This window comes from Abramis brama, assembly GCF_963993115.1.
Source record: "Abramis brama genome assembly, chromosome: 15".
NCBI classification, from domain to species: domain Eukaryota; kingdom Metazoa; phylum Chordata; class Actinopteri; order Cypriniformes; family Leuciscidae; genus Abramis; species Abramis brama.
This window is the reverse complement of record NC_139977.1, coordinates 30,195,112-30,221,978: the sequence shown is the minus strand read 5'-3', so window position 1 is coordinate 30,221,978 and position 26,867 is coordinate 30,195,112. Positions and strand designations below refer to the sequence as shown.

Here is a 26,867-nt window from a genome sequence, read left to right as displayed (position 1 = left end):
AAACCTGCTTCATTTGTTTTGCTGGTGAAGTTTTGTTGCTGAACCAACACCAGACCAGTACAAACTGGCATAAACCAGCCTGGACGAAATTCATCTTGGTCTTAGCTGGTCTTTTCATCTTAACTTTTCACTTTTCTATGAATAATTAAAAGACGGGCTTACACTGACAACAATGATGATGATGATGATGATGATTCTGGGCTTCTGCAGTTGGAGGACATCGGAGATATCATTGAGAAAATCCGCATCGGTCACGATAATCGTGGGGTGAATCCTGGCTGGCATTTAGACCGTGTGGAAATTCGCAGACTGCTCCGGAAAGGGAAGGTATCAAGCTTTTTTTGTACCATACTTTATTAAACTTGTACAAATCTGCATCTACTGTACAGTTCAATGTGACAGACTTCTTGAAATGCAGTTGGTTTTGTCTAATCTTAGCCTACAGCATTTTTGGAAAGACTTTCAAGAGATCCAAAATAGCATATCCTGCCAATTTCAATGTCCCAGAAATCCTTTCACATGTTGGTCAGACGTTCCCCCCTCCTGCCTAAATAGGTATTTTGGCCAGACTGAGCTACACTTTGGACCAGATACTGTACATTGGTCTTAATTCTGGCAACGTGAAACTAGGTTGAGTCTAGAATGTTCCCGTTTGGCCGTGGAAAACCTTCTTTTCCTCTCCACTGTCTGTCGTACACCCATTTCATTGACCCACATCTGCTCTCTGTTGCCTTGTGTATAATTAGTTCCAGTGACTAATCTTCTCTGACCTGTCGCTCCACTCCAGTGCTATCTGTGTACAGTAGAAGAGTGAAATGCTGTAGTGCCGTCAAGCACATCACACCACCTGATATCAACACACACGTCCACCTGCAGAAACTGTGCGTTTACACTACTGCTCAAAAGATGAAATTAAGACTTTTACTCAGCAACGATGCATTCAATTGATCGAAAGTGAAAGTGAAGACATTTATAATATTACAAACGAGTTGTATTTCAAATAAATGCTGTTCTTTTGAACTTTATATTCATCAAAGAATCCTGAAAAAAAATTGTCATGGTTTCCACAAAAATATGAAGCAGCACATCTGTTTTCAACATTAATAGTAATAATAATAATAATCAGAAATGTTACTTGAGCAGCAAATCATCATATTAGGATGATTTCTGAAGGATCATGTGACACTGAAGACTGGAGTAATGATGCTGAAAATTCAGCTTTGATCACAGGAATAAAATACATTTTATTATCAGTTATTTAACAGTTATTTAAATTGTAATAATATTGCATAATATTCCTCTTTTACTGTTATTTGTGATCCAATAAATACAGCCTTGGTGATCATGAGAGACTACAATAAAGAGAAAACAATAAAGAAACCTTCTTGACCCCCCAAACTTCTGAACCGTAATTGTATTGTAAAACATATTTGAAGGGCAAACCTTAAAACTTGGCAAAAATGAGGCATTGTGCATGTATAATGAATTAATTTAGGGTTAACGCATTCTTAATGAAAATGAAGGTTTATTTATGTCCATATGAATCTTTGTCTGTTTCATTTTTGTTATTTTTGCATTAAATTGTCACTTCATTAAAAATGTTTAATTGAAAAATGTTACCAACCCCAAACATTTGAACAGTAGTGCATATTATATGCTTTTCGGTAACACTTTATTTTAGTGTCCTTGTTACATATGTTACATGTACTTACCATAGTAATAACAATAAATTATGCATAAATACATGCAACTAACCCTCAAGCAAACCCTAATCCTACTCTAACCCTATAGTAAGTACATGTAGTTGCTTAATATTACTCGGTACTTAAATATATAATTACACTGTAACAATGACACCTTAAAATAAAGTGTAACCTGCTTTTCTTTACATTGCCTGTCTGATGGATTTTAATATTTGATTAGATTTTTGATGTGATTATTTTACTGAAATTTTAAACTAGCCCCTTCTATCCCATTGTTTAACTAAACTGGTCAACATGCAGCCCAGACTCATATCATTGGACTCAGATAACAAGCACTCAAACAGAAGAATGTTGTAAGAACGACAGTAGCCGCGTTTCCATTACCCTTCAAATTGCGCAAATTGAAATTGCGAATTGAAAATACGCTCAATGGAAACACGTCAATTTCGCAAAAACTCACATTTATCGCAAAAAAAGTTTTTACGCTCACATGAGGTGGTTTTTCAGGCAATTTGAAAAAGAAATATTTTGCAAAACTGCAATGGAAACAGTTTTTGCGCATTTACAGGTCAGCTGACGTAGATGATGCGGTGTGTTTGGACAGAATACGAGACAGAGCTCTTTATTAAATTCATAAAAGACAAAAGAATGACAGAAATACCGTATTCTAAACCTCAAAGAAATGCCACAATCAAGACCTCGAAGCAGAAATTAGGGAGAAACACCCAGAAACACCTCATATGTGCCACTCACAGACACAGTATAAGGGTTTTCCTTGCCATTAATGCTTGGATAACACGCCTACGTTTCCTTCCATTAATAATAATAATGGCCAGTGCGGTGGCTGAGATATACATAAACCTACCAACGTCCGTTACAATGATTTTTGGAATGACTTATCGCAAGAGGAAAAAATTACGTTTTAGTCACATAACATCGGTTAATGGAAACGCCATCATTTCGCAATATTTTTTTATCGATATTTAGAAAAAATCGCAAAAGTTTTGCACGAATCTTTAATGGAAACGCGGCCACTGACACAGAATTTATGTAGGGTTACATTTTAAGCAAGAATAGGATAAAGTGAAAAAATGAAACATTTAACCCTTGAATAAACACTTCATAGTGTTTTTCAAATTAATCTAATTTCCTCTAATGGAAAAGACTAATATTCAACAAGCCAAGACTGAATAATGTGTGTGTACATGCAGGGCTCTGAGACGGCAATATTCCCGTGTGAGGGATGGTTGGCTCGCTCGGAGGAGGACGGCGAGACCATTCGAGAGCTGGTGCCGTCTGACATCATCGTGGAGAAGCTTTCACGAGACGGAACCCTCAAAGTCATCGAGACGGAGGTGGACGACGCGCTGGAGAGTGAGTCAGACTATACGTTTTTCAATTCATGCACTTCGTCAATGGGAATGAAACCCATGACCTTAGCTTTCCTAATGCCATGCTCTACTTACTGTTTGAGCTGCAGGAATGATTTTGCATGTGTGTGTTGCAGTACACACATATACAGTGACCGTAACCACAGGGGATGTGTATGGAGCGGGCACTGATGCAAACGTGTTCATCACTCTTTACGGAGACATGGGCGACACTGGAGAACGCAAACTCAGCAAGTCTGAGAACACCAACAAGTTTGAGAGAGGATCGGTGAGACACGCACACAAATACACACTTATTTCTGTCTTTATGAGGACATCATCCTAATGCTTCTTCATTTTAGGTACAATTTGGACCTTTATAAAGCTATTTCCTGGCAATGTCCTCAAAGTTTGTCATGTTTTATTATCCATGTGAGAACATCTTCAGACATTTTTACCTCATGAAAACTAACTCAGACTAATGAACAAATACATCATTAAAATCACCATTCAAACGTTTGTGGCCGGTAATATTTATTGAAATGTTTTTGAAAGTCTCTTCTGCTCAGCAAGACTGCATTTATTTGATAAAAAAATACAGACAAAACAGCAATATTGTGAAATATTATCACAATTTAAAACAACTGTTTTCTATTTGAATATGTTTTCAAATGTAATTTATTCCTGTGATGTAAAGCTGAATTTCCACATCCTAACATGTTGATTTGTTGCTCAAGAAAAATGAAATAATATTTCTTAAAACAGTTGTGCTGCTTAATATTTTTGTGGAAACTGTGGTAAGTTTTTTTTTTTTAAGATTCTGTGATGAATAGAAAGTTCAAAAGAACTTTTATTTTTTGAAATTGAAATTTAGATATGTCACTTTTGATCAATTTAATGCATCCTTGCTGAATAGAAGTACTGACCTCAAACTTTTCCCTCTGATTGGCTGCTGATAACGACTGCTTCTGATTGGTCAGGTGGATACGTTCACTTTGGAGGCAGTGGATCTGGGCCAGGTGTTCAAGATCCGCATTCGCCATGACAACAGCATGCTGAGTGCTGATTGGTACCTGGACCAGGTGGAAGTGGCGGACACAGACACAGAGGAAGTGTTTCTGTTTTTGTGTGAGCGATGGCTCTCGAGAAAGAGGGAGGACAAACGGATCGACAGGGTGTTCTACGTTAAGGTCTGCCTGCGTGTGTGCATGCGTGCGCCCATGCATGCATGCGTTAACAATGTTGGGTTTCAGTCTAGTTACAGGACTAGTCCAGAGTGCATCTACATATTCTCTGTGTGTGTATGTAGGGGTATGAGGGAGAGCGAGAGACCGCCTTCTGTCCAATTAAAAAAGTGACAAATTTCGACAGCAACATGAACAAGAAAAACAAGAAACGGCATTCAGGGGAAGATGACGAAGAAGAGGAAGGATCACGTACGTACATCGTATTGAGTCCCACTCCAGAACATTCAGTGGGATTCAAAATTCTGAGACCAGTTAAAATGGTTCATTACAAATTATATTATCAGCGTAACAACTTGAGTGAAATGACATTTCATTTTTTTGCCCTTTGAATTGAGCAGAATCTGAAATATTTAATCATAATTTTTATTAATCGTTATTATTTATTCAACATACCAATTTAAATATTCTGTTAAATTATTTTTAATTTAATTTAACTTAAATTGCAACTTATTTTAATTTATTGAATGTATTTTAATTTAATTAAATTAATGAAATTGCATTATATTAAATTAAATTGCAATATCAATATGACTTAATTCGATTTAATTTAATTTAATTATTTAATTTAATGTATTTTAATTAAATTAAGTTAATTAAATTGCATTTAATTTAATTTAATTTAATTTAATTTAATTTAATTTAATTTAATTTAATTTAATTTAATTTAATTTAATTTAATTTAATTTAATTTAATTTAATTTAATTTAATTTAATTTAATTTAATTTAATTTAATTTAATTTAATTTAATGCAATTTAATGCAATGCAATGCCAACCACCCATAACTGAATTGTGGAAGCAAGTTTTTTTTCATGATTAAACTCCATTATTTTCTATTTGAATTTAATTTGAGAAAAAAAAAAAAAATTGTGTGTCTGTGTGTAGTGATCCCCTACCACTTCTCGGTGACAACGGGTTCAGATCGGGATGCTGGGACGAGTAGCCGAGCGTACGTCATCATCATAGGAAAGAAGAACAAGAGGACAGACCGCCTATGGCTCGACTTAGATGGGAAGAATGCATTCCTGCCTGGATCCCTGGATTACTTCACCTGTTATGGATCTGATGTTGGCGAGATCAAGACAGTGCAAGTGAGGAAACACACACAGATTCTGCAGTTTTGTATGTCATAAGCTTGTTGTACAGCACGTATAGATACTGTCTATGTCAGATTGGTGGTTTGTGTTGTGTGTAGTTGGGTCACGATGGGGCGACCCCTGAGAGCTGCTGGTTAGTGGACGAGTTGTCTGTCGAGGTGCCGACTAAAGCAGTGCGATACGTGTTCCGTTGTAAATGCTGGTTGGCCAAAGACAGAGGAGACGGACTCACTGCCCGCTTCCTAAAAGTGCAGGATGCAGAAATGGTCAACATCCCACAGAAGGTACACCGTTTCATTTCAATAGCTCATGTAAGGTGATTACAGTATACACTACCGTTCAAAACTTTGGGGTAGGTAAGATTTCTTTTAATGTTAGGCTGTATATATTTGATCAACAGTTAAAACAGTCATTTTATTACAATCTAAAATAACTTTTCTATTTCAATATAATTTGAAATGTAATTTATTCCTGTGATCAACGCTGAATTTTCAGCATCATTACTCCAGTCTTCAGTGTCACATGATCCTTCAGAAATCACTCTTAATATGATGATTTGATGCTCAAGAAACATTTCTGATTATCAATGTTGAAAACAGTTGTGCTAAATATTTTTGTGGAAACTTTGATACATACATGCAAACATAAAAAACAGCATTTATTTGAAATATAAATCTTTTGTAACATTTAATGTGTCTTTAAGTATTATTATATATATATTTTTTAAATCTTACTGACCCCAAACTTTTAAAATATGTGTATAGTACTTCATGAAAGGTCTTTTTCTCCAAGGTTATCTATGAGGTAACCGTGATAACAGGAGATGTCCAGCATGCGGGAACGGACACACAGATCTATATAACTGTGTTTGGAGTCTACGGCACATCAGAGGAAATTCTGCTGCCAAAATTAGAGGACAGGTACGTATGTACACGCACACAAAGAAACACAAGTGTACAGTCAGCTGGTAATTAGTGCAAGATAAAGTTTTATGCATTTTATTTAGCAAAAATATTTATTTGAGCTGAAATTTTTATAATATTTATGAAAATAGAAGGAAATTAGAATGTAACTATTAGCAAATAGTCTCCTAAACATTATGATTATATGTGACCCTGGACCACAAAACCAGTCACATGGGTCACAATTTTTAAACTGAGAATTATGCACCATATGAAAGCTGAATAAATAAGCTTTCCATTGATGTATGGTTTGTTTCAACTATTTGAACATCTGGAATCTGAGGGTGCCAAAAAATCGAAACATTGAGAAAATCTCCTTTAAAGTTCTCCATTTATGTTTGAGATTGTACTGCATTCACTCACAAAAATAAATGTTTTATATATTTACGGTAGAAAATTTACAAAATATCTTCATGGAACATGATCTTTACTTAATATCCTAATGATTTTTGGCATAAAAGAAAAATCGATAATTTTGACCCATATAATGTATTGTTGGCTATTGCCACAAATATACCCATGCAACTTATGACTGGTTTTGTGATCCAGGGTCACATATATGTTTAAACGGTCTAATTTTGTATATTTAATGTGTGTGTGTGTGTGTGCAGGTTTGAGCGAGGGCAGAAGGACACATTCAATCTGGAGATTGAGGATATCGCTCCATTGAGAAAGATGAGAGTGCGTATAGATGGTTCTGGAAGCAGACCCGACTGGTTCCTGGACAAGGTTTGTAAGAGAAGGATACATACAGTATACTGTAACTTCAAAAGCCTTTGAGTGTATTAATGTGCGCATCTATGTAGGTTGAACTGCACAACCTGCAGACGAATGAAGTGGCGTTATTTACGTACGAGGATTGGCTGTCTCGCTCATACGGGCCCAGGCGAACCCTCATATGTGAAATGTCTGCCGTGATAGATGATGAGGAAATGGTGGAGCTCACCATCTACACCGTTTCTGTGAAGACCAGCGATTCATCTGGTAAGCAGTTCCTCATAACGGTCTGCAACTATTTTGAGGGTTTGTTCACACTTGGCATGTTTGGTTCGATTAAAAAACGAACTCTGGTGCGATTGCTCTGTTAGTGCGGTTCATCTGAATAAGTGTGAACGCTGCCATCTGAACCCTGGCGCCGAACAACCGGACTGAGACCGCTGAAAAGATGAGTCTCAAGAACTCTGGTGTGGCTAGACTGAAATATGAACGCAACACGGACCAAAGACATCTAAACGAACCAAAAACAGGATGTGATGTCACGAGATGCGACCCAAAAAAAGGACAGAATGCTCAAGCTTTTTCCTAAATGTATCATTTTCTTTTTTGGTCCAGACCAAAAGAACCCAGAGAACCGAACTGCAAGTGTGAGCAACACTTTTCATACTGTTAAAGGCTTGATTGGTTGTTTTTATAGTCACGGATAGATTGTAACCTATGATTGGTTGTTGTTTTTTTAGCGGCTGGAACCGATGCTAACGTGTGGATGATTATTTTCGGCGAGAATGGTGACACTGGAACACTAGCTTTGAAAGAAAGCAACAAAACCAACAAGTTTGAACGCAAACAGATGGACACATTCCGTTTCCCAGACATCCTCAGCTTGGGCGAGCTCTCGAAAGTGCGCATTTGGCATGACAACTCAGGTAGGCCAATCAGAGCGCCCAGCAAATGAGCCAATGAAATTAGTGATGAGCAAATTAGCCAGTTCATCTCAGGGTAGGTCTGTCATAAAACCTTTATTGGTTTATATGCTCAAAACTAGTATATGTGTGTGTTTGCGTTGGCAGGTCTGGCTCCTGGTTGGCACCTGGAGTATGTGGAAGTGCATGATGACATCATGGATAAGAAGTTTCGTTTCCAATGTGACCGCTGGCTCGCCAAGAAAGAGGATGATGGACAGATAATGAGAGAGCTGGCGTGTGCCAACAGTGATGCTGTGGATTTCGATGAAAAAACCAGTGAGACAGACACAGTCTATACGTATCTCCATACAAATGTAGCTTAAAAACTGTTTGAGATTAGAATTTTTTTTATTTTTACATAAAGGTATATTACATTTTAAAATGTAATATAGCAGATGAGGCATAAAACATAAAAAAAATCTTACTGACCCCAAAATTTGCCATGTGTTTTGCTTTCTGCCTCATACAGAATATGAGATCGTGGTCAAGACAGCAGATACAGATGATGCTGAAACCAAAGAGAACGCATGGATCGTTCTAGAAGGGAAGAAAGGACGTTCCAAAGAATTTGTAATGGAGAACTCGACTAAGAAGAAGCGTTTTTTACGGTAGGTGTGCACATATGTGACGGGATGCGGTGCGTTATGTTCCTGTTATCACTGTAAAGCTGCTTTGAAACAATCTGTATTGTACAAAGCGCTATATAAATAAAGGTGACTTGACTGGACTTGTATGCCAGGAATATGAGGCAGGACTCTAGGGGGCCCCAAATCACCACTTTGGAATTATTTTTAATTGTTTATTTTTGTAGCTTTTTTTATTTTGTATTTTATATCTTATATACAAGAACAAGTAGTGATTGAGAGGTGAAATGGATGAAAATTTACCCCACAAATCGTGTATTACAAAATCAGAACGAACAGAATATTGGTAGGAATGGTTCCAGTAACAGACTGGGAAAGAGTAGTGATACATACTGTTAAAACTACAGCTCTGCAATGATAAGCTATACTTTTTGTGTTATTATAAGCTTTTTGCAGTGTACAGCCGCGATGTTTGCTATTTCCTGATTTTACTGCCTTCTGGAATGTCTAAAATAAGAATTACATTAAATTTTTGTAATGGAGAGAGATTTAACTCTTGAATAAAAAGACAATGTATGCTGTTTAGATGAACACAGTAGCCTATCAATAGACACGTCCCCAATATTTGATTTTCTTGATGATGCCCGGTATCGGAACGCAAAAGCATTGACATAATTTTTCCTCCCATCTCATATTTGTTTTCTTCACCATGTCGCTCTCTGTGTGTCTCAGTTTATATTTTTAGGCTGGTCCACCTCTGATACAATCTACTCTACTTTGCCATTTTGAGTAAAAAAAAAAAAAAAAAATCCCAGACTCGTGTAATTTCTAATTAAATATGACAAGACAAGAAACATTAACGGAGTCATATTTGGCATAGAATTTTGAGTAAGAGTGAATGTTTGCATTTATAATATTATTTCCAAATATTTCAAATACAAAGTTCTGTCATGAAACTCTATGGCACAGGCTAATAGGTTCTTAACTCAACCTGCTTGCAGTCACATGATTCTCTATAGGGCACAGCTGATTGGTTCCTGCTGTATCAGTTATTAACCTTCAAATACTTGTACAGTATTTACTGTAGCAACGCAGTACGCTTTCAGAAACCCTCCACCTTCCCCAGCTCCACCTGTATAGATCTGCTACGGGTAATTTATCTATGCTATATTTCACTTTCACTTTCTGTAGTGAATAATGGACTGGGGTTTGAGACTTCTTCACCGTCATAACTCTAGAGCAAAGTTTGCACATTGCTTGATATCCACTGGCTCTCCTTCATGGTTTAAAATGGAAATATTTCAAATATTGTGCGATAAATTTCTTTCAACAATTGCTTGCGAGATGATGGACAGTGATTAAGATTTTGCATGTGTCATTTCCGTGATAAAATGTATTAAATTAGTAAATAAATTAGTAAATAAATAAGTACCCCCCCCCCCAGACTTGCGGTTCCCCATGGATTTGCTATGTTTTCATTGGTTTACATGCGTCATTCTGTGTAATGTGTGATTTCAGAGGCTCTTCAGACCGCTTTGAGTTCTCCTCCAAGGAGTTGGGAGACATCGCTAGTATCTGTCTGGGACACATCCCTAAAGATGGCAAGAAAGTCAAAGTTGAAGCCTCCTGGTTTGTGGAGGAGGTTGTTGTCACAGAGACGGAGCTAGGCAATAAGTGAGTGATTTTAAGAGCAGTGTTAAATTATGGTTTAAACCTTTAGGATCTGAGTTATTGTCTGGTAAATGCATGCTCTTTACTATCCCTAACCTGTCCTTTTCCACTCAGGTATATCTTCCGATGTGACGCCGCCATCCCTCTCTCCTCAAAACGAGACGAGTTTCAGACATTCGAGTGCACTAAATTCATCGAGAGCTTCACCAGCAAGGCCCAAAGCCTCAAACCTGTAAAATACGAGGCCATTGTTATCACAGGCGAGGAGAAGGGCTCAGGCACCGACGCCAACGTCTTCATCACCATCTTCGGGACCAACGGCGACTCCGGCCGGAGGCAACTCTGCCAGAAGTTCAGGAACCTGTTCGAGCGCGGCCAGACCAACCGGTTTATTCTGGAACTGCTGGACATGGGCGACCTGCTCCGAGTGTGTGTGGAGCACGATAACTCCGGACTCAGTCCCGGCTGGCTCCTGAGCAGGATCGAAATTACGAACACGGCCAATGGTGTGACGACGATATTCATTTGTGGGAAATGGCTGGACAAGAACAAAGCAGATGGGAGGATAAAACGTGTGATCTATCCAAAGTATTGACATGTAATCAACCGATCAGTGGTTAAGTCAGTATTAGTAATGACACTTCATTACATGACATTCTCAGATCAACAATCCTGTCATTATTTACTCACCCTCATGTTATTCCAAACCTGTATAAAACAAAACATTTTCATCAGAAGTCAGAGTTTTGGATCAACATGAGGGTGAGCGAATGATGAGGGTTTTTCTTTTTGGTAAAATCTAGAATCTAGAAACAACATTTTTGAGAGTATGTCAGGTAATACTGATATATGGTTTGATATTTTGTTCCCACTGAAGTGAATTGGAAGAACCAGTCTTCATCTTAATGGCAGCTGATTTTTTTTTGTATTGTCTCAGGAACAGTTTGAGAAGATGAATGAAGGGGTGTTGAAGGAGTAACTGTATTTACACCTTTACTTTTAACTGGCCAATCAAATACACTCTGCATTCGCATCATGTGCATTGCTCAGATTGTTGAAGAGAATAGCAGGATTTTGTTTTCATGATCACTCAGCCTGCTTGAGATTCACCCTCAGCTCTTCTCAGATCACTGGGAAAACTTTGGAAACCTTTGAAATGGAACATTCCAGTCTCTCTTTTATCTTCCAGAGTGCCACTTTCCAGTACATGTCACCAAATGTGCCTCTAAAGAGTTTTTATGGATGTGTGAAAGAATATGTTTTTGTTTGTATTTTTAATGTTATTATTTTGTACATTTACCTCTGTGAGGCAGTAAGGAGTGCATGTGTGTGCAACAAGGTTTGTCCAGTAAAACTCAACCCTGAATCCACTGCTTCACTTTTGATTCATCTTTACTCCAGTCTTCAGTGTCACATGATCCTTCAGAAATCATTCTTATGCTGATTTGCTGCTCAAGAAACATTTCTGGGCCCGGTTTCCCGATAACGCTCACTCTTAGCCTGCTAAGAAGACTCGAAAGATATATCTTACCAAATTTGTTTATTTTCCTAAGTGTGTTCCCCGAACTATACCTTAGAAAGCTGCTTAAGATATACCTTCTTAAGTGCGACGTGACCCGGCGCTGTCCGTGGCCATGGTGCTGAATTGTTTGAAATCGATGGCTCGAGAATCAATTATTCTCTCGTGCAGGGGCTGTTTATGTGAAAAAGCGGTCATCTTTATAAAAGAAGCACTTCAGAAATAGTTGAAATTGCAATTTCTTATGATTATTGGATATTATAAAAAATAATCCAAACTATAATAGCCTATAATAGCCTAGCCTACATATTTTAAAATTGTAACATATAGCCTATTGCTGCCACAATAATCTTTTCAAAAATTTACGTGCCGCCTTTTCTTTCCCATTTTTGTTCGCTGAGGTGGAGCTGCGATGAAATATTGTTCTTGTGTAAATACTTTCCAGCATTTCAGTAATAAAAGTTTACATCTTGCGTACGGTGCTCGGCAGTGATCAAAAAGGATTTAAACCGTGAATTTTGAATCTCTTGTAAACTCAAGAGATGTGGATTCAGACGGCAATTAAATTACCACACGACCTGTTTGTCAAAAAACAGAAGGTACTAATTTGGCCAGGGATTTTTACGCGGATTGGGTGAGAAAAACACTGATATTATGGATTCGGACGGCACTAAAATCACCGACTTACCCCTGTAAATGTTTAAAATACCGGACGAGCCCATGAGAAACAATATTAGCGTCCGAATATGACTTAACTGACAGTAGCCTATGCTTTCACTGGCCTTTAAAAGAGCGTTTTAATTCAATTAATAATATTGTATAATAATATAATTAAAACTCTAACAACAATCAGTGTAATGACAATTTTATTCTTTGCATGAAAACACTTGAATTAGCCTAATTTAATACTGTCTGGGTGTATTAAAACTTCAGAATTATATTCATTTAGACCTGAACAACGCTAAGAGAGAGCTACGAATGGTCCAGACCAACCTTGAGTGTGACTTACAGACCAAAGTGTGACTTACAAAAGATATACTTAGCGTACGAACGTTTCGGGAACCGTCCCATAAGGTTAAGAGAGAGGTTAAGGAATAGGTTAAGAACTACTTAGAGATAAGAACGCTTTGGGAAACCGGGCCCTGATTAATATCAATGTTGAAAACAGTTGTGCTGTTTAATATTTTTGCGGAAACCATGAATCATTTATTTTCAGGATTCTTTGATGAAGTTGAAAAGAACAGCATTTATTAGAAACAGAATCTTTCGTAACATTATAAATGTCTTTACTGTCACTTTTGATCAATTTAATGGTATAAATCAAATCATATCAGAAATAAACCACTCAAATGTACTTTTTATTGCCACAACAAATTACAAACCGAACTAAATTCAATATCTGGAAGTATAAACAGTTGAACCGCTGTGTGTGTGTTAAGTGCTGTAGACTCAAACTGCTCCAGAAGAAGCTGCTAAAAGAGCTTTTGGTCACATTTCATCTGTTCTCGAGAGAAAAACAAGCCTCTGACATTAGAAAAAAAGAAAAAAGTTGGATCTCTGAGTGAAGTATGAATTTGTGTGTCTCTCAGTCGGCTCCCTCTGTGGTGACTGTAGACACGGCAGTGATGTGATAGGGTCCCTCGTTCATGTAGGTTCTTAGCTTTAAGTAATTGTGTGCTCCAAAGATCTCCTGAGCGCTCGAGGAGCTCAACAACGCCCCCACCAGCTCAAACTTACAATCCTTGGCTTCTTTTCCCTTCCCCACTGAGCGATCCATCACCCACTCCAGGAATCCAGGAGTGTCCATCATCAGCTGCTGACCCCACGGCTGACAGCCAATGGCCTGAACACAGAACAGTGCAGAACACAACGTAAGCTGCTTTTTATGAGATCACCACACACACGACTTCAGCTGCGTTTGGATTAACCGATCGGTCCTTGCAGTCGGGGGAGGTCTTGAAAACGGTGACGTGAAATTATACACTTTCACTTTCTGAGTGACACTCGAGCGGAGCTTGTGTGCTTTATCACACATGAAGTGAATCAGATGCAATATTTGTCAAATACAGACGTTTTTCATGTAGCGACAGAAGCACTTTTCAAGCAATACTTCATGTACTGCTTAAAGTCACCATGAAATCAAATTTGACAATTATTATTTATAGAATATTGCAGTGTTTATTATAAATTATTTATCCTTGCACAATTTTTAAAAGTCATGTGTAATCTTTAATCAAAATAACTTCCCCTCCCTCTCGCAATGACATCTCTTTTCTTCTCTGATGATGTGTTTACTGGCGCGAGGGCGGGGCAACCTGTCACTCACATGAGATTGACCAATAGCAAACCACAACCATCCAATCAATCCCCCATGTACAAAATCAAGTCCCACCCTACATTTGTTGTTGGAGAAGCCATTTCACTGAGATATTCATCAGAATAGGGAAGAAAAGATTATCACAACTTCCATTTCACACTGACTTTTACAGTAGATCATAAGCAACCCATGAAGGAGCTGTTACGTCCTCAGACTTGGATTTATGTGTTTCTATGTCAACATTATCAGTGCCGAAATGATTCTGCAGCAGTCAGGTGGTACAGGTCAGAGCTCTCTAAGTTGTTTGCATTCATTATTATTGTAATGTTACGTGCTTTGAGACATGAGGTAATTTTACACCGTCTCTCCTAACGCTTTGCAGTCTCTGCTGTGTGTGTTCATGTGTGGCTTTAGAGACGCTCTGAAGGGAGGGTGGGATCTTATGCTTTTAAAGCTAGCACGCTATTGCTAGCCTCTACGAAATTGCCTAACCTAGCTTTAAAGGAGACATATCATGCTTTTAAATTGTTCCTTTTTACATATAAATCATACATTTGTAGTCTATATAAAGCGGAACTGCAATGCTTGGGTCTGAATTCCTCATTATTATAGCTCCACAGGCCCCTTTTCTACCCTTTTTCTGATGTGCGTCTGAGAGCAACTCGTTTTGGTGCGGTCTCTTTAAATACAATTGAGACACTTCATACCCCGCCCACACTCGGTTCAACTCCACCCCGTTCGGCCATTTTTGTAGTTTGATAGCAGAGATACGATTATCTAGCGGCACAGAAACTTTTTATTCACACGTTATTAACAAAATGTCAACAACGGAAGACTTGTCCAGCCAGCCTTACATGTTCGAGCCAGAGTCGGAGCTGGAGCGAGATGAAAATGAAGACGACGAACCTGTAGAACAACGTCTTCATATGGATGTATGTATCGCAATGGTGTGTACTGTATTTATTTGAAACTTTGGTCTTCCGACCTTTTACCACCATGTCGATTTATTTTGATTAATATGTGCGAGGGAGAGAGAGCAAGACAGCGTCTAGTTTGGAGACGGTGATGTCTTGTTTACACTTTCGCCTGGCTCCGAAGAGAGAGAGTGCACGCGCGACCGGGTCTCTGCTCGTTCTTTCAGTTAAACATGCGTCCTGTAACAAGCGCGGCAGTTCATCTACATTAGACGGTGTAATGAAGCGTGTGGGTTACTACATCCAACAACCGAACATTTTAACTTACCCTCTCGTAACTTCTGCATCCTTTAGCTTGGACTACAAAATTGCAGCGAGAAATAAAACTGGCGGATTGCTCGAAGTGTTGGGCCGGAAGTCAATGTCCTTATTTGGCAGTTCCGCTGCAAATACTGTGACGTAATAGTTCAAAAAACGTCATAGATAACAGAAAAATCGGAACAGGTTGAAAAATATGACCAAAACAGAATATAAAGATATCAACGAAGCACCTGAAGAGAATAATTTCATATTTTCTGTACTTCTAAACACTCCAAATATACAACAAAATGCATTTAAGGGCTAAAAAAGTGCATTTGGCATGATATGTCCCCTTTAAGACTTTATTATACCGTTTGAGATATTTAAGACTTTTTATGGCCTTAAATTTGATCAAACTGAATTTAAGACATTTTAAGGACCTGTTTGATGGAATACACCACAGTGACGTGGAGTCGGTGGTGTCTCAAATCAGAAAAAAATCAGTCAGTTGCTGATCGGTCTGTGCAGAACATACTCTAACATCGTCCCAATTAGCCTATTTATGCACTATTCTATGCCATTTTGTAGTATAACAAGTTGTGTGTTCACAATGACATTTTTCAAAAAATAAAAAGTGCACTTTAAATGTGCACACTACGTAGTTTAGTACATTGTGTACAGTGGCTCATTTGTAACAACTCACAGTGAAGATTCGTAGCGCGCTGCAGTGGAGCTCTGGGAAGGGTTGTGTGCTTATGTTCCGTATCATCGCCATCGGCTGAGAGCTCAGACAGTTAAACCACGACTCGGTCAACAGTAACAGGTCATCCGTCTGCTGCTCCACCTACACAAACCACAAATATTTCAGCTTCACAAGAACATCTGAAAACAAATCCTGCTCCTATGAGGAAACCCCCGCACACACACTTACAGGTAACGTGATCAGCTGCGCCAGAGCCTCCAAACATCGGACTCGGAGTTCAGTGGCTCCCTCAAAGGCCACTTTACTGATTCTCTTCAACACCGACGTGAACTTCTCACCTGCGGAGTTACAAATATTTCAGAAACAAAGTCAAGCATCACGATTACTAGTCAGGCTGTGTATCAATGCGGATTTACAGATTCAATTCAGTAAGATTCTGATTCGCAAGCTTTTGATTTGATTCATTTAAATTTATGCATTTTGCAGACACTTTTATCCAAAGCGACTTACAAAAGCTCAATTTAGTTCTGATTCAGTTAAATTTATGTCCCTTTTGCTTACATATGAAAGTAATTCTCTCTTAGATAATAACACTGTAAATTATACAGAGAATCTTTTAAAAATAATTTTAAATAATTAATAACAGGGCCCAAACTTTACGGTTCAATTTCCATTAAGTTTAACAGATAAATAATCAACAACCAAAAACTGCTAGTAAACTTGAAATTGCATTTCTCATATAAAAATTATATCAAAAATGATAAAAAAAATTATAATCTTTTCGATGGTCTAGTCAGGGTTTCAGATGCTTGGGTGTCATCCTTAAAAAAATAAATACAATTTTACAATTATAAACTCCAGTTATAAACTCCCATGAAAGAATATAGAAAGTTTGCATCTATAAAGAGTCTATTTGAATGATTCGATAAAAGAACCAGCTCATAAGAGTCATTTGTATGTTATTAGCTGCGTCCCGATTCAGAGGCTGCATCCTTCGAAGGCTGACTGTGTCTCAGCGGTGCGATGAAGACATTCCCAATTCGAAGGCTCCTTCAAACGTGGTCTCGAAATGCATCCTTTGTTTCCTGGGCAATGAAGGATACAACAGATAGATCCTTGTCTACCCCAGAATTCATTGCGCGTCGGTGACGACAGGATTTTCTTAGAGAGAAATTTCTGGATCACACTTACATTACAGTTTAAGTATTGAGTTTCAACTTACTTGAATATCTAATGATACAAATGTAACCAAAAAACGTTAAAGCGGATCAAATATTGACATTTCTTACTAAAATGCGATTTTATACAGTTTATACTCTTTATTATGTACATAAATGGACCTAGGTGAACATTAGACAGGTTGTGAACCCTGTTTTGTTTTCAGACAGCTGGATGTAACTTTTAAAAACAAAAGTACAGTACAAACGTTACTGGCGCTCGTCAAAGGCAGCTGTCACAAGTCTGAACACTCGGTCCGAACTTCGCGCCCTTTGAAGGCGTGTCGTTTGAAGGCCGTGTCCATATAAGGATGCAGCCTCTGAATTGGGACACAGCTATTAAAAGCAGATCTGAAACAGAACCATGACTCACTTTGAATGGCCTATTCTGAGGATGTGTTCACTAACACAGTTACCTGTTTTATGCAGGACCTGTTTACCCTCCACGGTCCGGCCGAGCACCCCGAGCGTGTCCAGGGCAACAGGGGTCAGTGTGGGGTCAAGGTTCATCGCCATGGAGAAGACCACCTCAAGGAATACTGGGTACTTCTCGCAGACCTGCTGAGGGCTATCCATGATCGCCAGACTGCCAAAGAACTTCACCAGACCTATAACAACAACAACAATAATACATGTAAATATTCTTCTTTTTCTTATGTTTTTTTATCGTTTTTATTATTATTTATTTTAAACATTGAAAAAATATTGAAAACAAATTGTTTATATTCAAATAGCAAAAATGTGATTATTATTATTATTTATTATATATTTTAAATATTTATTGAAAATGTTATGTAAATTGTTGAATATAAATTGTCTATATTTCAAATGCTGAAAATGTAAATATGACTTTCTTCTTACATTTTCAGCATTTTAAATATAGACAATTTACATTACATTTCCAATAATTTTAGGATTTAAAAAGTATAATATTTCCTAATAATATTTACATTTTTAGCATTTATAACATTTAAATTTAACATTTTCCATGACATTTCAATGATTACTGGATGAGGATCTAAAAATACATAATAATATTAATAACAACAGTAAAAACACAAACACTATTAATAATAATAACAACAACTTTATCAGCAATTTAAATATAAACAATTTTTACTGATCAATTTCCATGACATTTCCAATGATTACTGTATAAGGATTTATAGATAGATAGATACATTCTCACACACACACACACACACACACACACACACACACACACACACACACACACACACACACACACACACACACACACATACATACACACACACACACACACACACCTGGAAGGTAAAGGCTTGAGAGGGCATCGGATTCTGCTGCGATGATCATGTTGGAGATTTTATCCATGATGCCTTGCTGTGCCAGATACTGACGGCCATGTTGACTCTGAGCCAGATTGGTCACCATCTCTATAGCAGTTGCTCTGGAAAGAGAAGAGAGAACGTTCATCTCTGCAGGCATAAATGTTTCATAGTATATTGTGTGTGTGTGTGAGATCATTACCTGACCAAAACATCATCTCCGGTCAGTTCTTCCAGCAGCTGTGAGAGTAAACTGCTGTTGGCGCAGTAACCCAGAGACACTGGAGACACTGTGGACACTTCCACGATCAACTGGACACACACACACACACAGCAGAACGCACACGATTAAGCTCCAATCTCTCATAAAGTTCACTCCTTTCATACGTCGATTATCACGCACCTCATAAACTCTGTATCTGATGATGTCACTGGTGTGCATCACATCCTTGAGCTTGTTCAGCAAATCAGAGCGGAACAAAGCATCAAGCCCCGCCTTCGTGTTGCTGAGTTTACTAAGAGCAGCTATTGCCTGACAAAAAAACACATGAACCCGCTTCAATATAATTCATGCAGGAAAAATAGTGTTTTGACTGTTTTCTTTTTGCCTGTGGAGATGTTGCGTTGCAGCGTGGGTCTCTGTACCTCTTTGGCAACGGCGATACGTTCAATGCTGATGCACTGAATCACATCACACAGGATTTCCACGCTGTTCAGCATCTGGGTCACTCCATCAGCATGACCAGCCACACGGCCGATCTGAGGACACAGACACACAACGCATGGATGAATGACATGAAAGATCAACCCATATTTGGAGTAAACTTGTACAGAGTGCAACAGTAAAAATCCCATAGGGGAATTGATTCTGAATAATAACTAACAGACTGTAAGCTATGAAGTTTTTAATCAATGGTTTATGCCTTTGTTGAAGACATCAGCCTGCGTTTTTTAACTTATTTTTTAAATAATCGTGTTTAACAGCAGAATTCCTGGTGAAAAACGTCAGTTTTCATAAACATTAGTGTTTTACAATATATTGGTATAGAGAAGGTAAAAAGACCCTCAAGAGGGGGAGATTATGAGAAGAAATTATTACAGAGGGAATGTTTTTGGATTTATACCTTAAATACTTTGTCACCATTGGGGTTGAATGAGGACTTTGATATTAAGCCTTTTTTATAGTGATTGAGTCATTTCTTTATCTGTTGTTTATTATTAGTTTAGCTGTTTGTATATCATTATTTTTTTTTTAATATATATATATATATATTTTTTTTTTTTTCGTAATTATTTTTTTCCCCATTATTATTCATTTTTTTATTTTTTATTTATTATTATTATTATTATTATTTTTTTTCTCTCTTGGTCACATGTGTTACTTATTATTGTCAATTACTTGTATTATTGGTCACATGTCTTTGTGTGTGGGCCTAATTAAGGTGATTACCTGTTTCACTTTGCTCTACATTTGTATTGCACCTAATGAAGACCTGATGGTCGAAACGCTGTGCTTTTAATAAATTCATCTTTAGCAGCATGCAGTGTGCGGACTTCACTTTTCTTTTTTCTTTTTTTGTTTATGTTATTTTGATGTCCTGCACCTGAGCCCAATCTGGGTGTTTGGGATGTGCATACCAGTTTTGTATTTTTGAAAAACATCATTACCCATAATTCTGCAAAGAAATCTCCACCTTATAAACCTTTAAAGACAGCCGCACTGTGAGCTGCAAGGTTGTTAATCAATGCTATTTGCTTCTGTCAAAGCCATTAGCTTGCATTATTTCAACTAAGGTTTAAAACAATTGTCTTTAACAGTGGAATTCATGGTGAAAAACTACATTGCACCTGCACCACTGACCTGTGTGAGGGTGAGCACTTTGACCGAGTCATCCGTGTGGTTCAGTCCACTCTGGAGTGCCGTCTTGTAGTTCTGAACCAGCTGGACGGGTTCTAGAGCCTGCAGAACACGACTCAGGATTTCCACACACACCTCGATCTGCTCTCTGCACCCAAAACAGTCCGAATTTAGTTTTACATCACATTTTCCACCCTTTCCCTTTTTGCAGGTTCATTTTTAAAAGAATACTCCTGAACATAATTAATATACATAAAAAGGAAATTTATTATGCAAATGTACAGCCCCATAAGATATCAAACTCTTATTTCAAAAGAGCAAGAAAATCCTGTTTTTCAAAGTATACAATTATTCTCAACTACAATTTTTGAGAATAATACACACGAATAATACAAAAATCACATTTTTTTTCATATTGTGATTATCAATTTTTCAAAAATGATTATCATATTGTTAGGTTTGATGATTTTATGCATATATGTCTATATATATATATATATATATATATAGTACTAGTCAAAAGTTTTGATGCACCGTCTTATTCAGTTTTCCTTTATTTTTATTGTTTTCAACATTGTACATTAATACTGAAGACATTGAAATTAGGACAGAACAAATATGGAATTATGTAGTCAACAAAAATGTGTTTAATAACCGAGAATATGTTTTATATTTTCGATTCTTCACACCATCTAAGGTGGATTCAGATCGGGTGATTGCCAGGCCATCTGATGCAGCACTCCATCACTCTCCTTCTTGGACAATTAGCTCCTACATAACCTAGAGGTGTGTTCGGGGTCGTTGTCCTGTTGGAAAACATTCTAATAAACGAATAAACGTATCCTCTGCAGCAGAGGTAGCTCTTGGTCTTCCTCTCCTGGGACGGTCCTCATGAGAGCCAGTTTCATCATAGCGGTTGATGGTTTTGGTGACTGCACTTGGGGATACATTCAAAGTTTTTGAGATTTTTCGAAATGACTGACCTTCATTTCTTAAAGAAATTATCTTTTCTCTTTACTTAACTGAGTGTTTCTTGCCATAATATAGATTTGTACAGCAGTTGTAGTAGCACTAATAGTTCTATTGACTCTGTACTCACCCTTCCTCTCTGCACAAGACAACTAATGGTCTAAAGCACATTAGAAGGCAAGAAATGTCACAAATTTACTCTTGTCAAGACACCTGTGAACTGAAAACCATTCCAGGTGAATCTGATGAGAGAATGTCATGAGTGTGCCAACCTGTCATCAAAGCTAAAGGTAGCTAACGTTACTTTGGACAATCTAAAATCTAAAACATATTCTGGGTTGTTAAACACTTTTTGTTTACTACATAATTCCATACGTGTTCTTTCATAGTTTGGATGCCTTCAGTATTAATGTACAATGTTGAAAATACTAAAAAAATAAAGAAAAAACACTGAAGGAGAGTTCATTTATATCTGCATCAGTGTGCAGTCTGCAGTATTTATTGTGCCCGTTGACTCAGCAGTCTATCAACTCACTTGTCATTTGTGTTTAAAAGCCCGAATATGATCTCCAGTCGTGCTCCAGACACCACCTGCCTCAAACCGCTCACGGGCGTCGATAAAAGGACCGTCCGGAGGCTCTTGAGCTCCTCGATAGGATCTTCTGATGCACAGATTTCATTCAGCAGACTCTGTATAGGCGCCGCCATCATGCTCCAATGTTTGCGTCACGTGACCGAGGGGCGGGAAACATGATCCTAGGCTCATTTGCATACCGTTTTGCGCACAACTGCCAATCTGAATGAGAAATAAATAAATCCTTACAAAAATGACTATAATATAATATAATATAATATAATATAATATAATATAATTTTTCACATTTTAAAATAGGGTTAACTGGTATTTTGGCGGAAACTACGGATACCACGACAGCTGTGTAAAGGAAGTGCAACAATGGACGATATGTAAATACGTAGATTTACATGTAAATCAACTCCATGTAAATTAGCTTGTTTCTAATTTTTTATTATTTTTTTTTACACAGGAAGTAAGTTACCTATCATATTTGAGAAGTCACTCGCCAGTTTTCACAGGTGAGCGTTCAGGTAACGTATAAACGCTCTGTATTTTATTTTATTGTATAATATGTGTTCGTACATTACACAGCTTTAATTCGTTAGCTCTGGCGTCTGTGAAGTGACTGTGTTCCTTGTTTTCAATATAAACACCTTCTCCCGCACTAAATACGGATTTGATTGTGAGGAGAGAATCTGTACGTCCCTCTACTGGCCGCTAGATGACGCCATTGGGACTTGTTGTCTGTCCTTTATCTTCATTATTTGTGACTTAATTAACTGCGGGTTTCCAGTTTTTATGTCAGCAAGTGTACCTTACTGTGTTAGTATCAGGTGGTAAATACCATGGTACACACACACACATATATACACATAACACATACCATTGTACTGATTGGTTTCCATATATCCATACCACATCATTGCCATGAAACAAAACCATGTCAAAAAATTAATACACCTATGTAAAAGCACCATAGTAGTATAATCTTGAACCATACAGTAATACCACATTACCTTTGTGTTAGTGAAGGCACTAATAAAAATGTATTTATAGTCGATTAAGCTGGGTCTGTATCTTCAGATATCAGATCTCAGAACGTCATCATATCTGCTGTTGTCTATCTGTGTTTGTATTTGTATGTCTCTTCACATCAGTGTTTGTGGACTATGTGAGAGTGTGTGGTGCGTGCCGACCTGTTGCTGGGTATTGAGCAGTAATCCCTGTTAGGCAGTGGGAATGTTGGCCGAGTGCCAGTGGATAACTTCAGGATCATTCCGGATTATTCCACACTGGCAGCTCCATTTAATGCCAGCCGGGCAAGTGCCCATCCATAGAGCTTATACCGCAGGAGAAAATGTCTTAAGATACACATACACATACACTACCGTTCAAAAGTTAGGGGTCTGTAATATGATTTTGAAGGAAGTCTTTTCTGCTCACCAAGACTGCATGTGTTTGATGCAAAAACAAAAACAGTAATATTGTGAAATATGACTCCCCAATTTTAACTGCTTTCTATGATGTGAATATATTTTAAAATATAATTTATTCCTGTGATCAAAGCTGTATTTTCAGCATCATTACTCCAGTCTTCAGTGCCACATGATCCTTCAGAAATCATTCTTATATTGATTTGATGCTCAAGAAACATTTATTATAAACAATGTGGAAAACAGTTGTACTGCTTAACATTTTTGGAAACCGTGATACTTTTTTTTAGGATTCTTTGATGAATAGAAAGTTCAAAAGAACAATATTTATTTAAATCTTATGTAACATGCATGTCTTTATTTTCCCTTTTGATCATTTTAATGCATCCAGTTAAAAAAAAAATAAAAAAAATCTAGAAATAGATTTATAGATAGATAGACATAGATGGATATAGATAGATAGATAGATAGATAGATAGATAGATAGATAGATAGAGCGACAGATGCTAAGATGTTGTAGGTGTTGACAGGGTGTTCTGAGAGCATTTCTATGTGGTTGCTATACTGTAATGTGTTGTTGCTAGGCGAGTCCTTACTGACCCGGGTCTAAAGATCCAGCTTCAGTGCTGCAGCAGCCGTGGCCCGTGAGGCTTGCCGAGTCCATACAAGCTGTATTTGTGCGTCTGCATGTGGCCTCCTGACTGTGCATTAATTAAGGGTGGGATACTCCTGTTTACACACACGGATCAAACCATCTCAACCGTGTTTGTGGAAGAGACTTAAATCAATGGCCTTACTGATGAACTTCACTCTCAGCCTTTACAAAGAGTCCGTATGTCTACGATCAAAGTGGATTCAGTGGAGCTTTCTGTCTTTTTCTGTCCTTGTGCATTCTTGTAGAATATAGAAATCCTTTTTTCTTTCGACATCCGTGTGTTAAAACTTCAGCTGCTTTAGTTTCACTGTGTGTGTGTGTGTGTGTGTGTGTGTGATTTCACTATGAGAGCATCATGCCATTTTTTTTTGTAATAGAGTGGAGAAAATACTCATACACACACACACACACACACACACACACACACACACACACACACACACACACACACACACACACACACACACACACACAAATAGTTCTGCCTAAATAGACCTTCACTTCTGAGAGTGTTTCAGAGCAGGTCATCAATAGCCTCCCTGTTCCTCTGAGGTAAAATGAGATCCTACACACACAGATACACAGCAGTTTAACCTCAATCCAAGAGCAAAAATAAAACGGCAAAGACCCACCTTCTTTTCTGAAAGACATTACAGTCCCAGTGCCACACACACCCACACACAGATATTATGGTAATAGAACTAAAATAGTTGCCGTTGTTCACGTCTCATTTCTTTTGGATTACAGCTGCAGCGTCATTTCAGTGTACACTCATTACCATAATGACTCGATTAGGGCATTCGCTGATTCGGTTTAACAGTTTTTGGATAGCATATGTTTCATTACACACACTAAGTTGTTTAAACTTCAAAATAACAAACCAAATAGTAGGCCAAACAGATGAGCCTTGATGGCGTATATTTAACACGTCTCAGCTGTGTATATATAAATATATATACACATATAAAAATACATATACATTTTTATTCATCAAGGATGCATTAAATTGATCAAAAGTGACAGTAAAGACATTTATGTTACAAATGAATCGATTTTAATCGCTGTTCTTTTGAACTTTCTGTTCATCAAAGAATCTGGAAAAAAAGTATCAAAGTTTCCACAAAAATATTAAACTGTTTTCAACATTGATAATAATCAGAAATGTTTCTTGAGCATCAACTCATCATATTAGAATGATTTCTGAAGGATCATGTGACACTGAAGACTGGAGTAATGATGCTGAAAATTCAGCTTTGATCACAGGAATAAATGCATACATTAAATATATTAAAATAGAGAAAATTGTTATTTTAAATTGGAATAACATTTCACAACATTACTGTTTACTGATTTTTTTCATCAAATAAATGCAGCTTTGGTGAGCAGAAGAGAAAAGATCTTATACCAACCCCAAACTTTTGAACTGTAGTGTAAATAGACTAAAATGAGACAATTATTTGAGTGTTGAGATACAATATAATGTGGCTGTGTTGATAAATGTTTGAGTTCATATTGACTATTGATTGTAGACGTAGCAAATCTGAGTTGAGATCTGAAAGAGACTTTGTGCTCCATTATTGTCAAGGAGAAAGGATTGAGACATTAAAGAGATCTCATTTGTGACGTTCCTTTCGTATGGGATGTCCTGACATGTTGAAGCCTATAGCCGCTTCTCATCTTCCATTTCCTCTCTGTGGAGTCATAGTGGCCCGTTGTGAACCTCCACACAGCGCGCGCGTGTCTATTTGTCGGTCTCTTTTGGGTGGACTCATTTCTTGCTCTGGGACGGGCGGTTATTTTGGGCTCACAGACTGAGGCGCACTGTGTCACTGCTGAATCTGTATTTACGCTTCTCTGATTGGCCTGTTTTATTTGTGTTTCTCTCACTGGTCAGCTTTATTTGTCTGTGTTTGACCGGCTGTGTTTTTGTGTTGGTTTGGCGTGTTGTGTTAGCTTGATTTGTGTTTCCTGCCGTACGGCGAAGAGAAAAAGAGTCTGCCTGTTTATTCAGTCTAAAAGGCCATTTTTATTTCAATCCTAAATGAGTTTAGATTCATGAATGTTAATTTGTTCATTCAGATTGATCAAGCACTCAGTCGCTGCATGTTTTGGAGCGAGCAGATCAGACAAAAGACATGCAATACTGATGTGTGTGAGGAAAAACATGAGACTTGAATGAGCTGAAATTAAACATTCAATGCATTCAAGGAATAATTCACCCAGAAATTTAAATTATGTCATTATTTACTCTAGTGTTATTTCTTTTTATGGGATGCAAAATGAGTTAGCAAGAAGAATGACCAGGCTGCTCTCTTCGAAGCTCCAAAATTATATTGTGTTTTAGCAGTTGGATATGAAAGAGGTGTATTATTTTGTGTATTTTTGCAGTAGAGTTTTTAGGAAAGCTACAAGTTTGAAGAGAAAAATAAAGTCTTAGAGGAGAAAACAAAGGTGTGTGTGTTACCATTTCATTTAGGGTGTGTTCACACTTGTAGTTCGGTTCTCTTGTTTCTTTTGGTCTTGACAAAAAAAGAACATTTTACTTTTAGGGTTTGTTCACACTTGGCATGTTTGGTTGGATTAAAATGAACTCTGGTGTGATTGCTCTGTTAGTGCGGTTCATTTGAATATGTGTGAACGCTGCCATCTGAACCCTGGCGCCGAACAACCGGACACTAGATGAGTCTCACGACCTCTGGTGTGGCTAGAATGAAATATGAACGCAACACGGGCCAAAGACATCACAACGAACCAAAAACAGGAAGATGAGACCCTAAAAA

General features: G+C 37.6%; 2 protein-coding genes across 2 annotated transcripts in view; one reads left to right on the top strand and one right to left on the bottom strand.

Annotated features, from left to right (window-relative positions):
* Positions 1–13,045, top strand: part of loxhd1a (lipoxygenase homology PLAT domains 1a) — a 33,815-nt gene extending 20,770 nt beyond the window's left edge. The window contains exons 24-38 of the mRNA XM_084136505.1: positions 211–327; positions 2,915–3,077; positions 3,211–3,362; positions 4,054–4,263; positions 4,383–4,509; positions 5,205–5,410; positions 5,515–5,700; positions 6,209–6,336; positions 6,990–7,107; positions 7,185–7,362; positions 7,836–8,021; positions 8,166–8,336; positions 8,530–8,668; positions 10,163–10,318; positions 10,430–13,045. Of these exons, the coding sequence (XP_083992631.1) occupies positions 211–327; positions 2,915–3,077; positions 3,211–3,362; positions 4,054–4,263; positions 4,383–4,509; positions 5,205–5,410; positions 5,515–5,700; positions 6,209–6,336; positions 6,990–7,107; positions 7,185–7,362; positions 7,836–8,021; positions 8,166–8,336; positions 8,530–8,668; positions 10,163–10,318; positions 10,430–10,910 (2,718 nt within the window). The 3' untranslated portion in view covers positions 10,911–13,045. The remainder of the gene's footprint in view (positions 1–210; positions 328–2,914; positions 3,078–3,210; positions 3,363–4,053; positions 4,264–4,382; positions 4,510–5,204; positions 5,411–5,514; positions 5,701–6,208; positions 6,337–6,989; positions 7,108–7,184; positions 7,363–7,835; positions 8,022–8,165; positions 8,337–8,529; positions 8,669–10,162; positions 10,319–10,429) is intronic.
* Positions 13,046–13,179: 134 nt separating this feature from the next.
* psmd5 (proteasome 26S subunit, non-ATPase 5) lies at positions 13,180–22,147 on the bottom strand. Its single transcript, XM_084138186.1, has 10 exons — positions 21,958–22,147; positions 20,457–20,601; positions 19,241–19,354; positions 18,999–19,127; positions 18,798–18,907; positions 18,575–18,717; positions 17,702–17,893; positions 16,297–16,406; positions 16,069–16,209; positions 13,180–13,677 (listed from the first exon to the last, which is right to left on the bottom strand). The coding sequence occupies exons 1-10, from the start codon at positions 22,131–22,133 to the stop codon at positions 13,420–13,422; spliced, it is 1,518 nt and encodes a 505-aa protein (XP_083994312.1). The 5' UTR covers positions 22,134–22,147; the 3' UTR covers positions 13,180–13,419.
* Between the last annotated feature and the right edge of the window lie 4,720 nt (positions 22,148–26,867).

Bases quoted from the DNA above. Each gene is read 5' to 3' on its own strand.
- psmd5 (XM_084138186.1), bottom strand. From the start codon at position 22,133: ATGATGGCGGCGCCTATACAGAGTCTGCTGAATGAAATCTGTGCATCA. The intron at 18,908-18,998 runs GTGCGTGATAAT...GTGTGTGTCCAG, and splicing joins TCAGATACAGAGTTTATGAG to TTGATCGTGGAAGTGTCCAC. The intron at 13,678-16,068 runs GTGAGTTGTTAC...TTCTGTGTTCAG, and splicing joins GCGCGCTACGAATCTTCACT to GCCATTGGCTGTCAGCCGTG.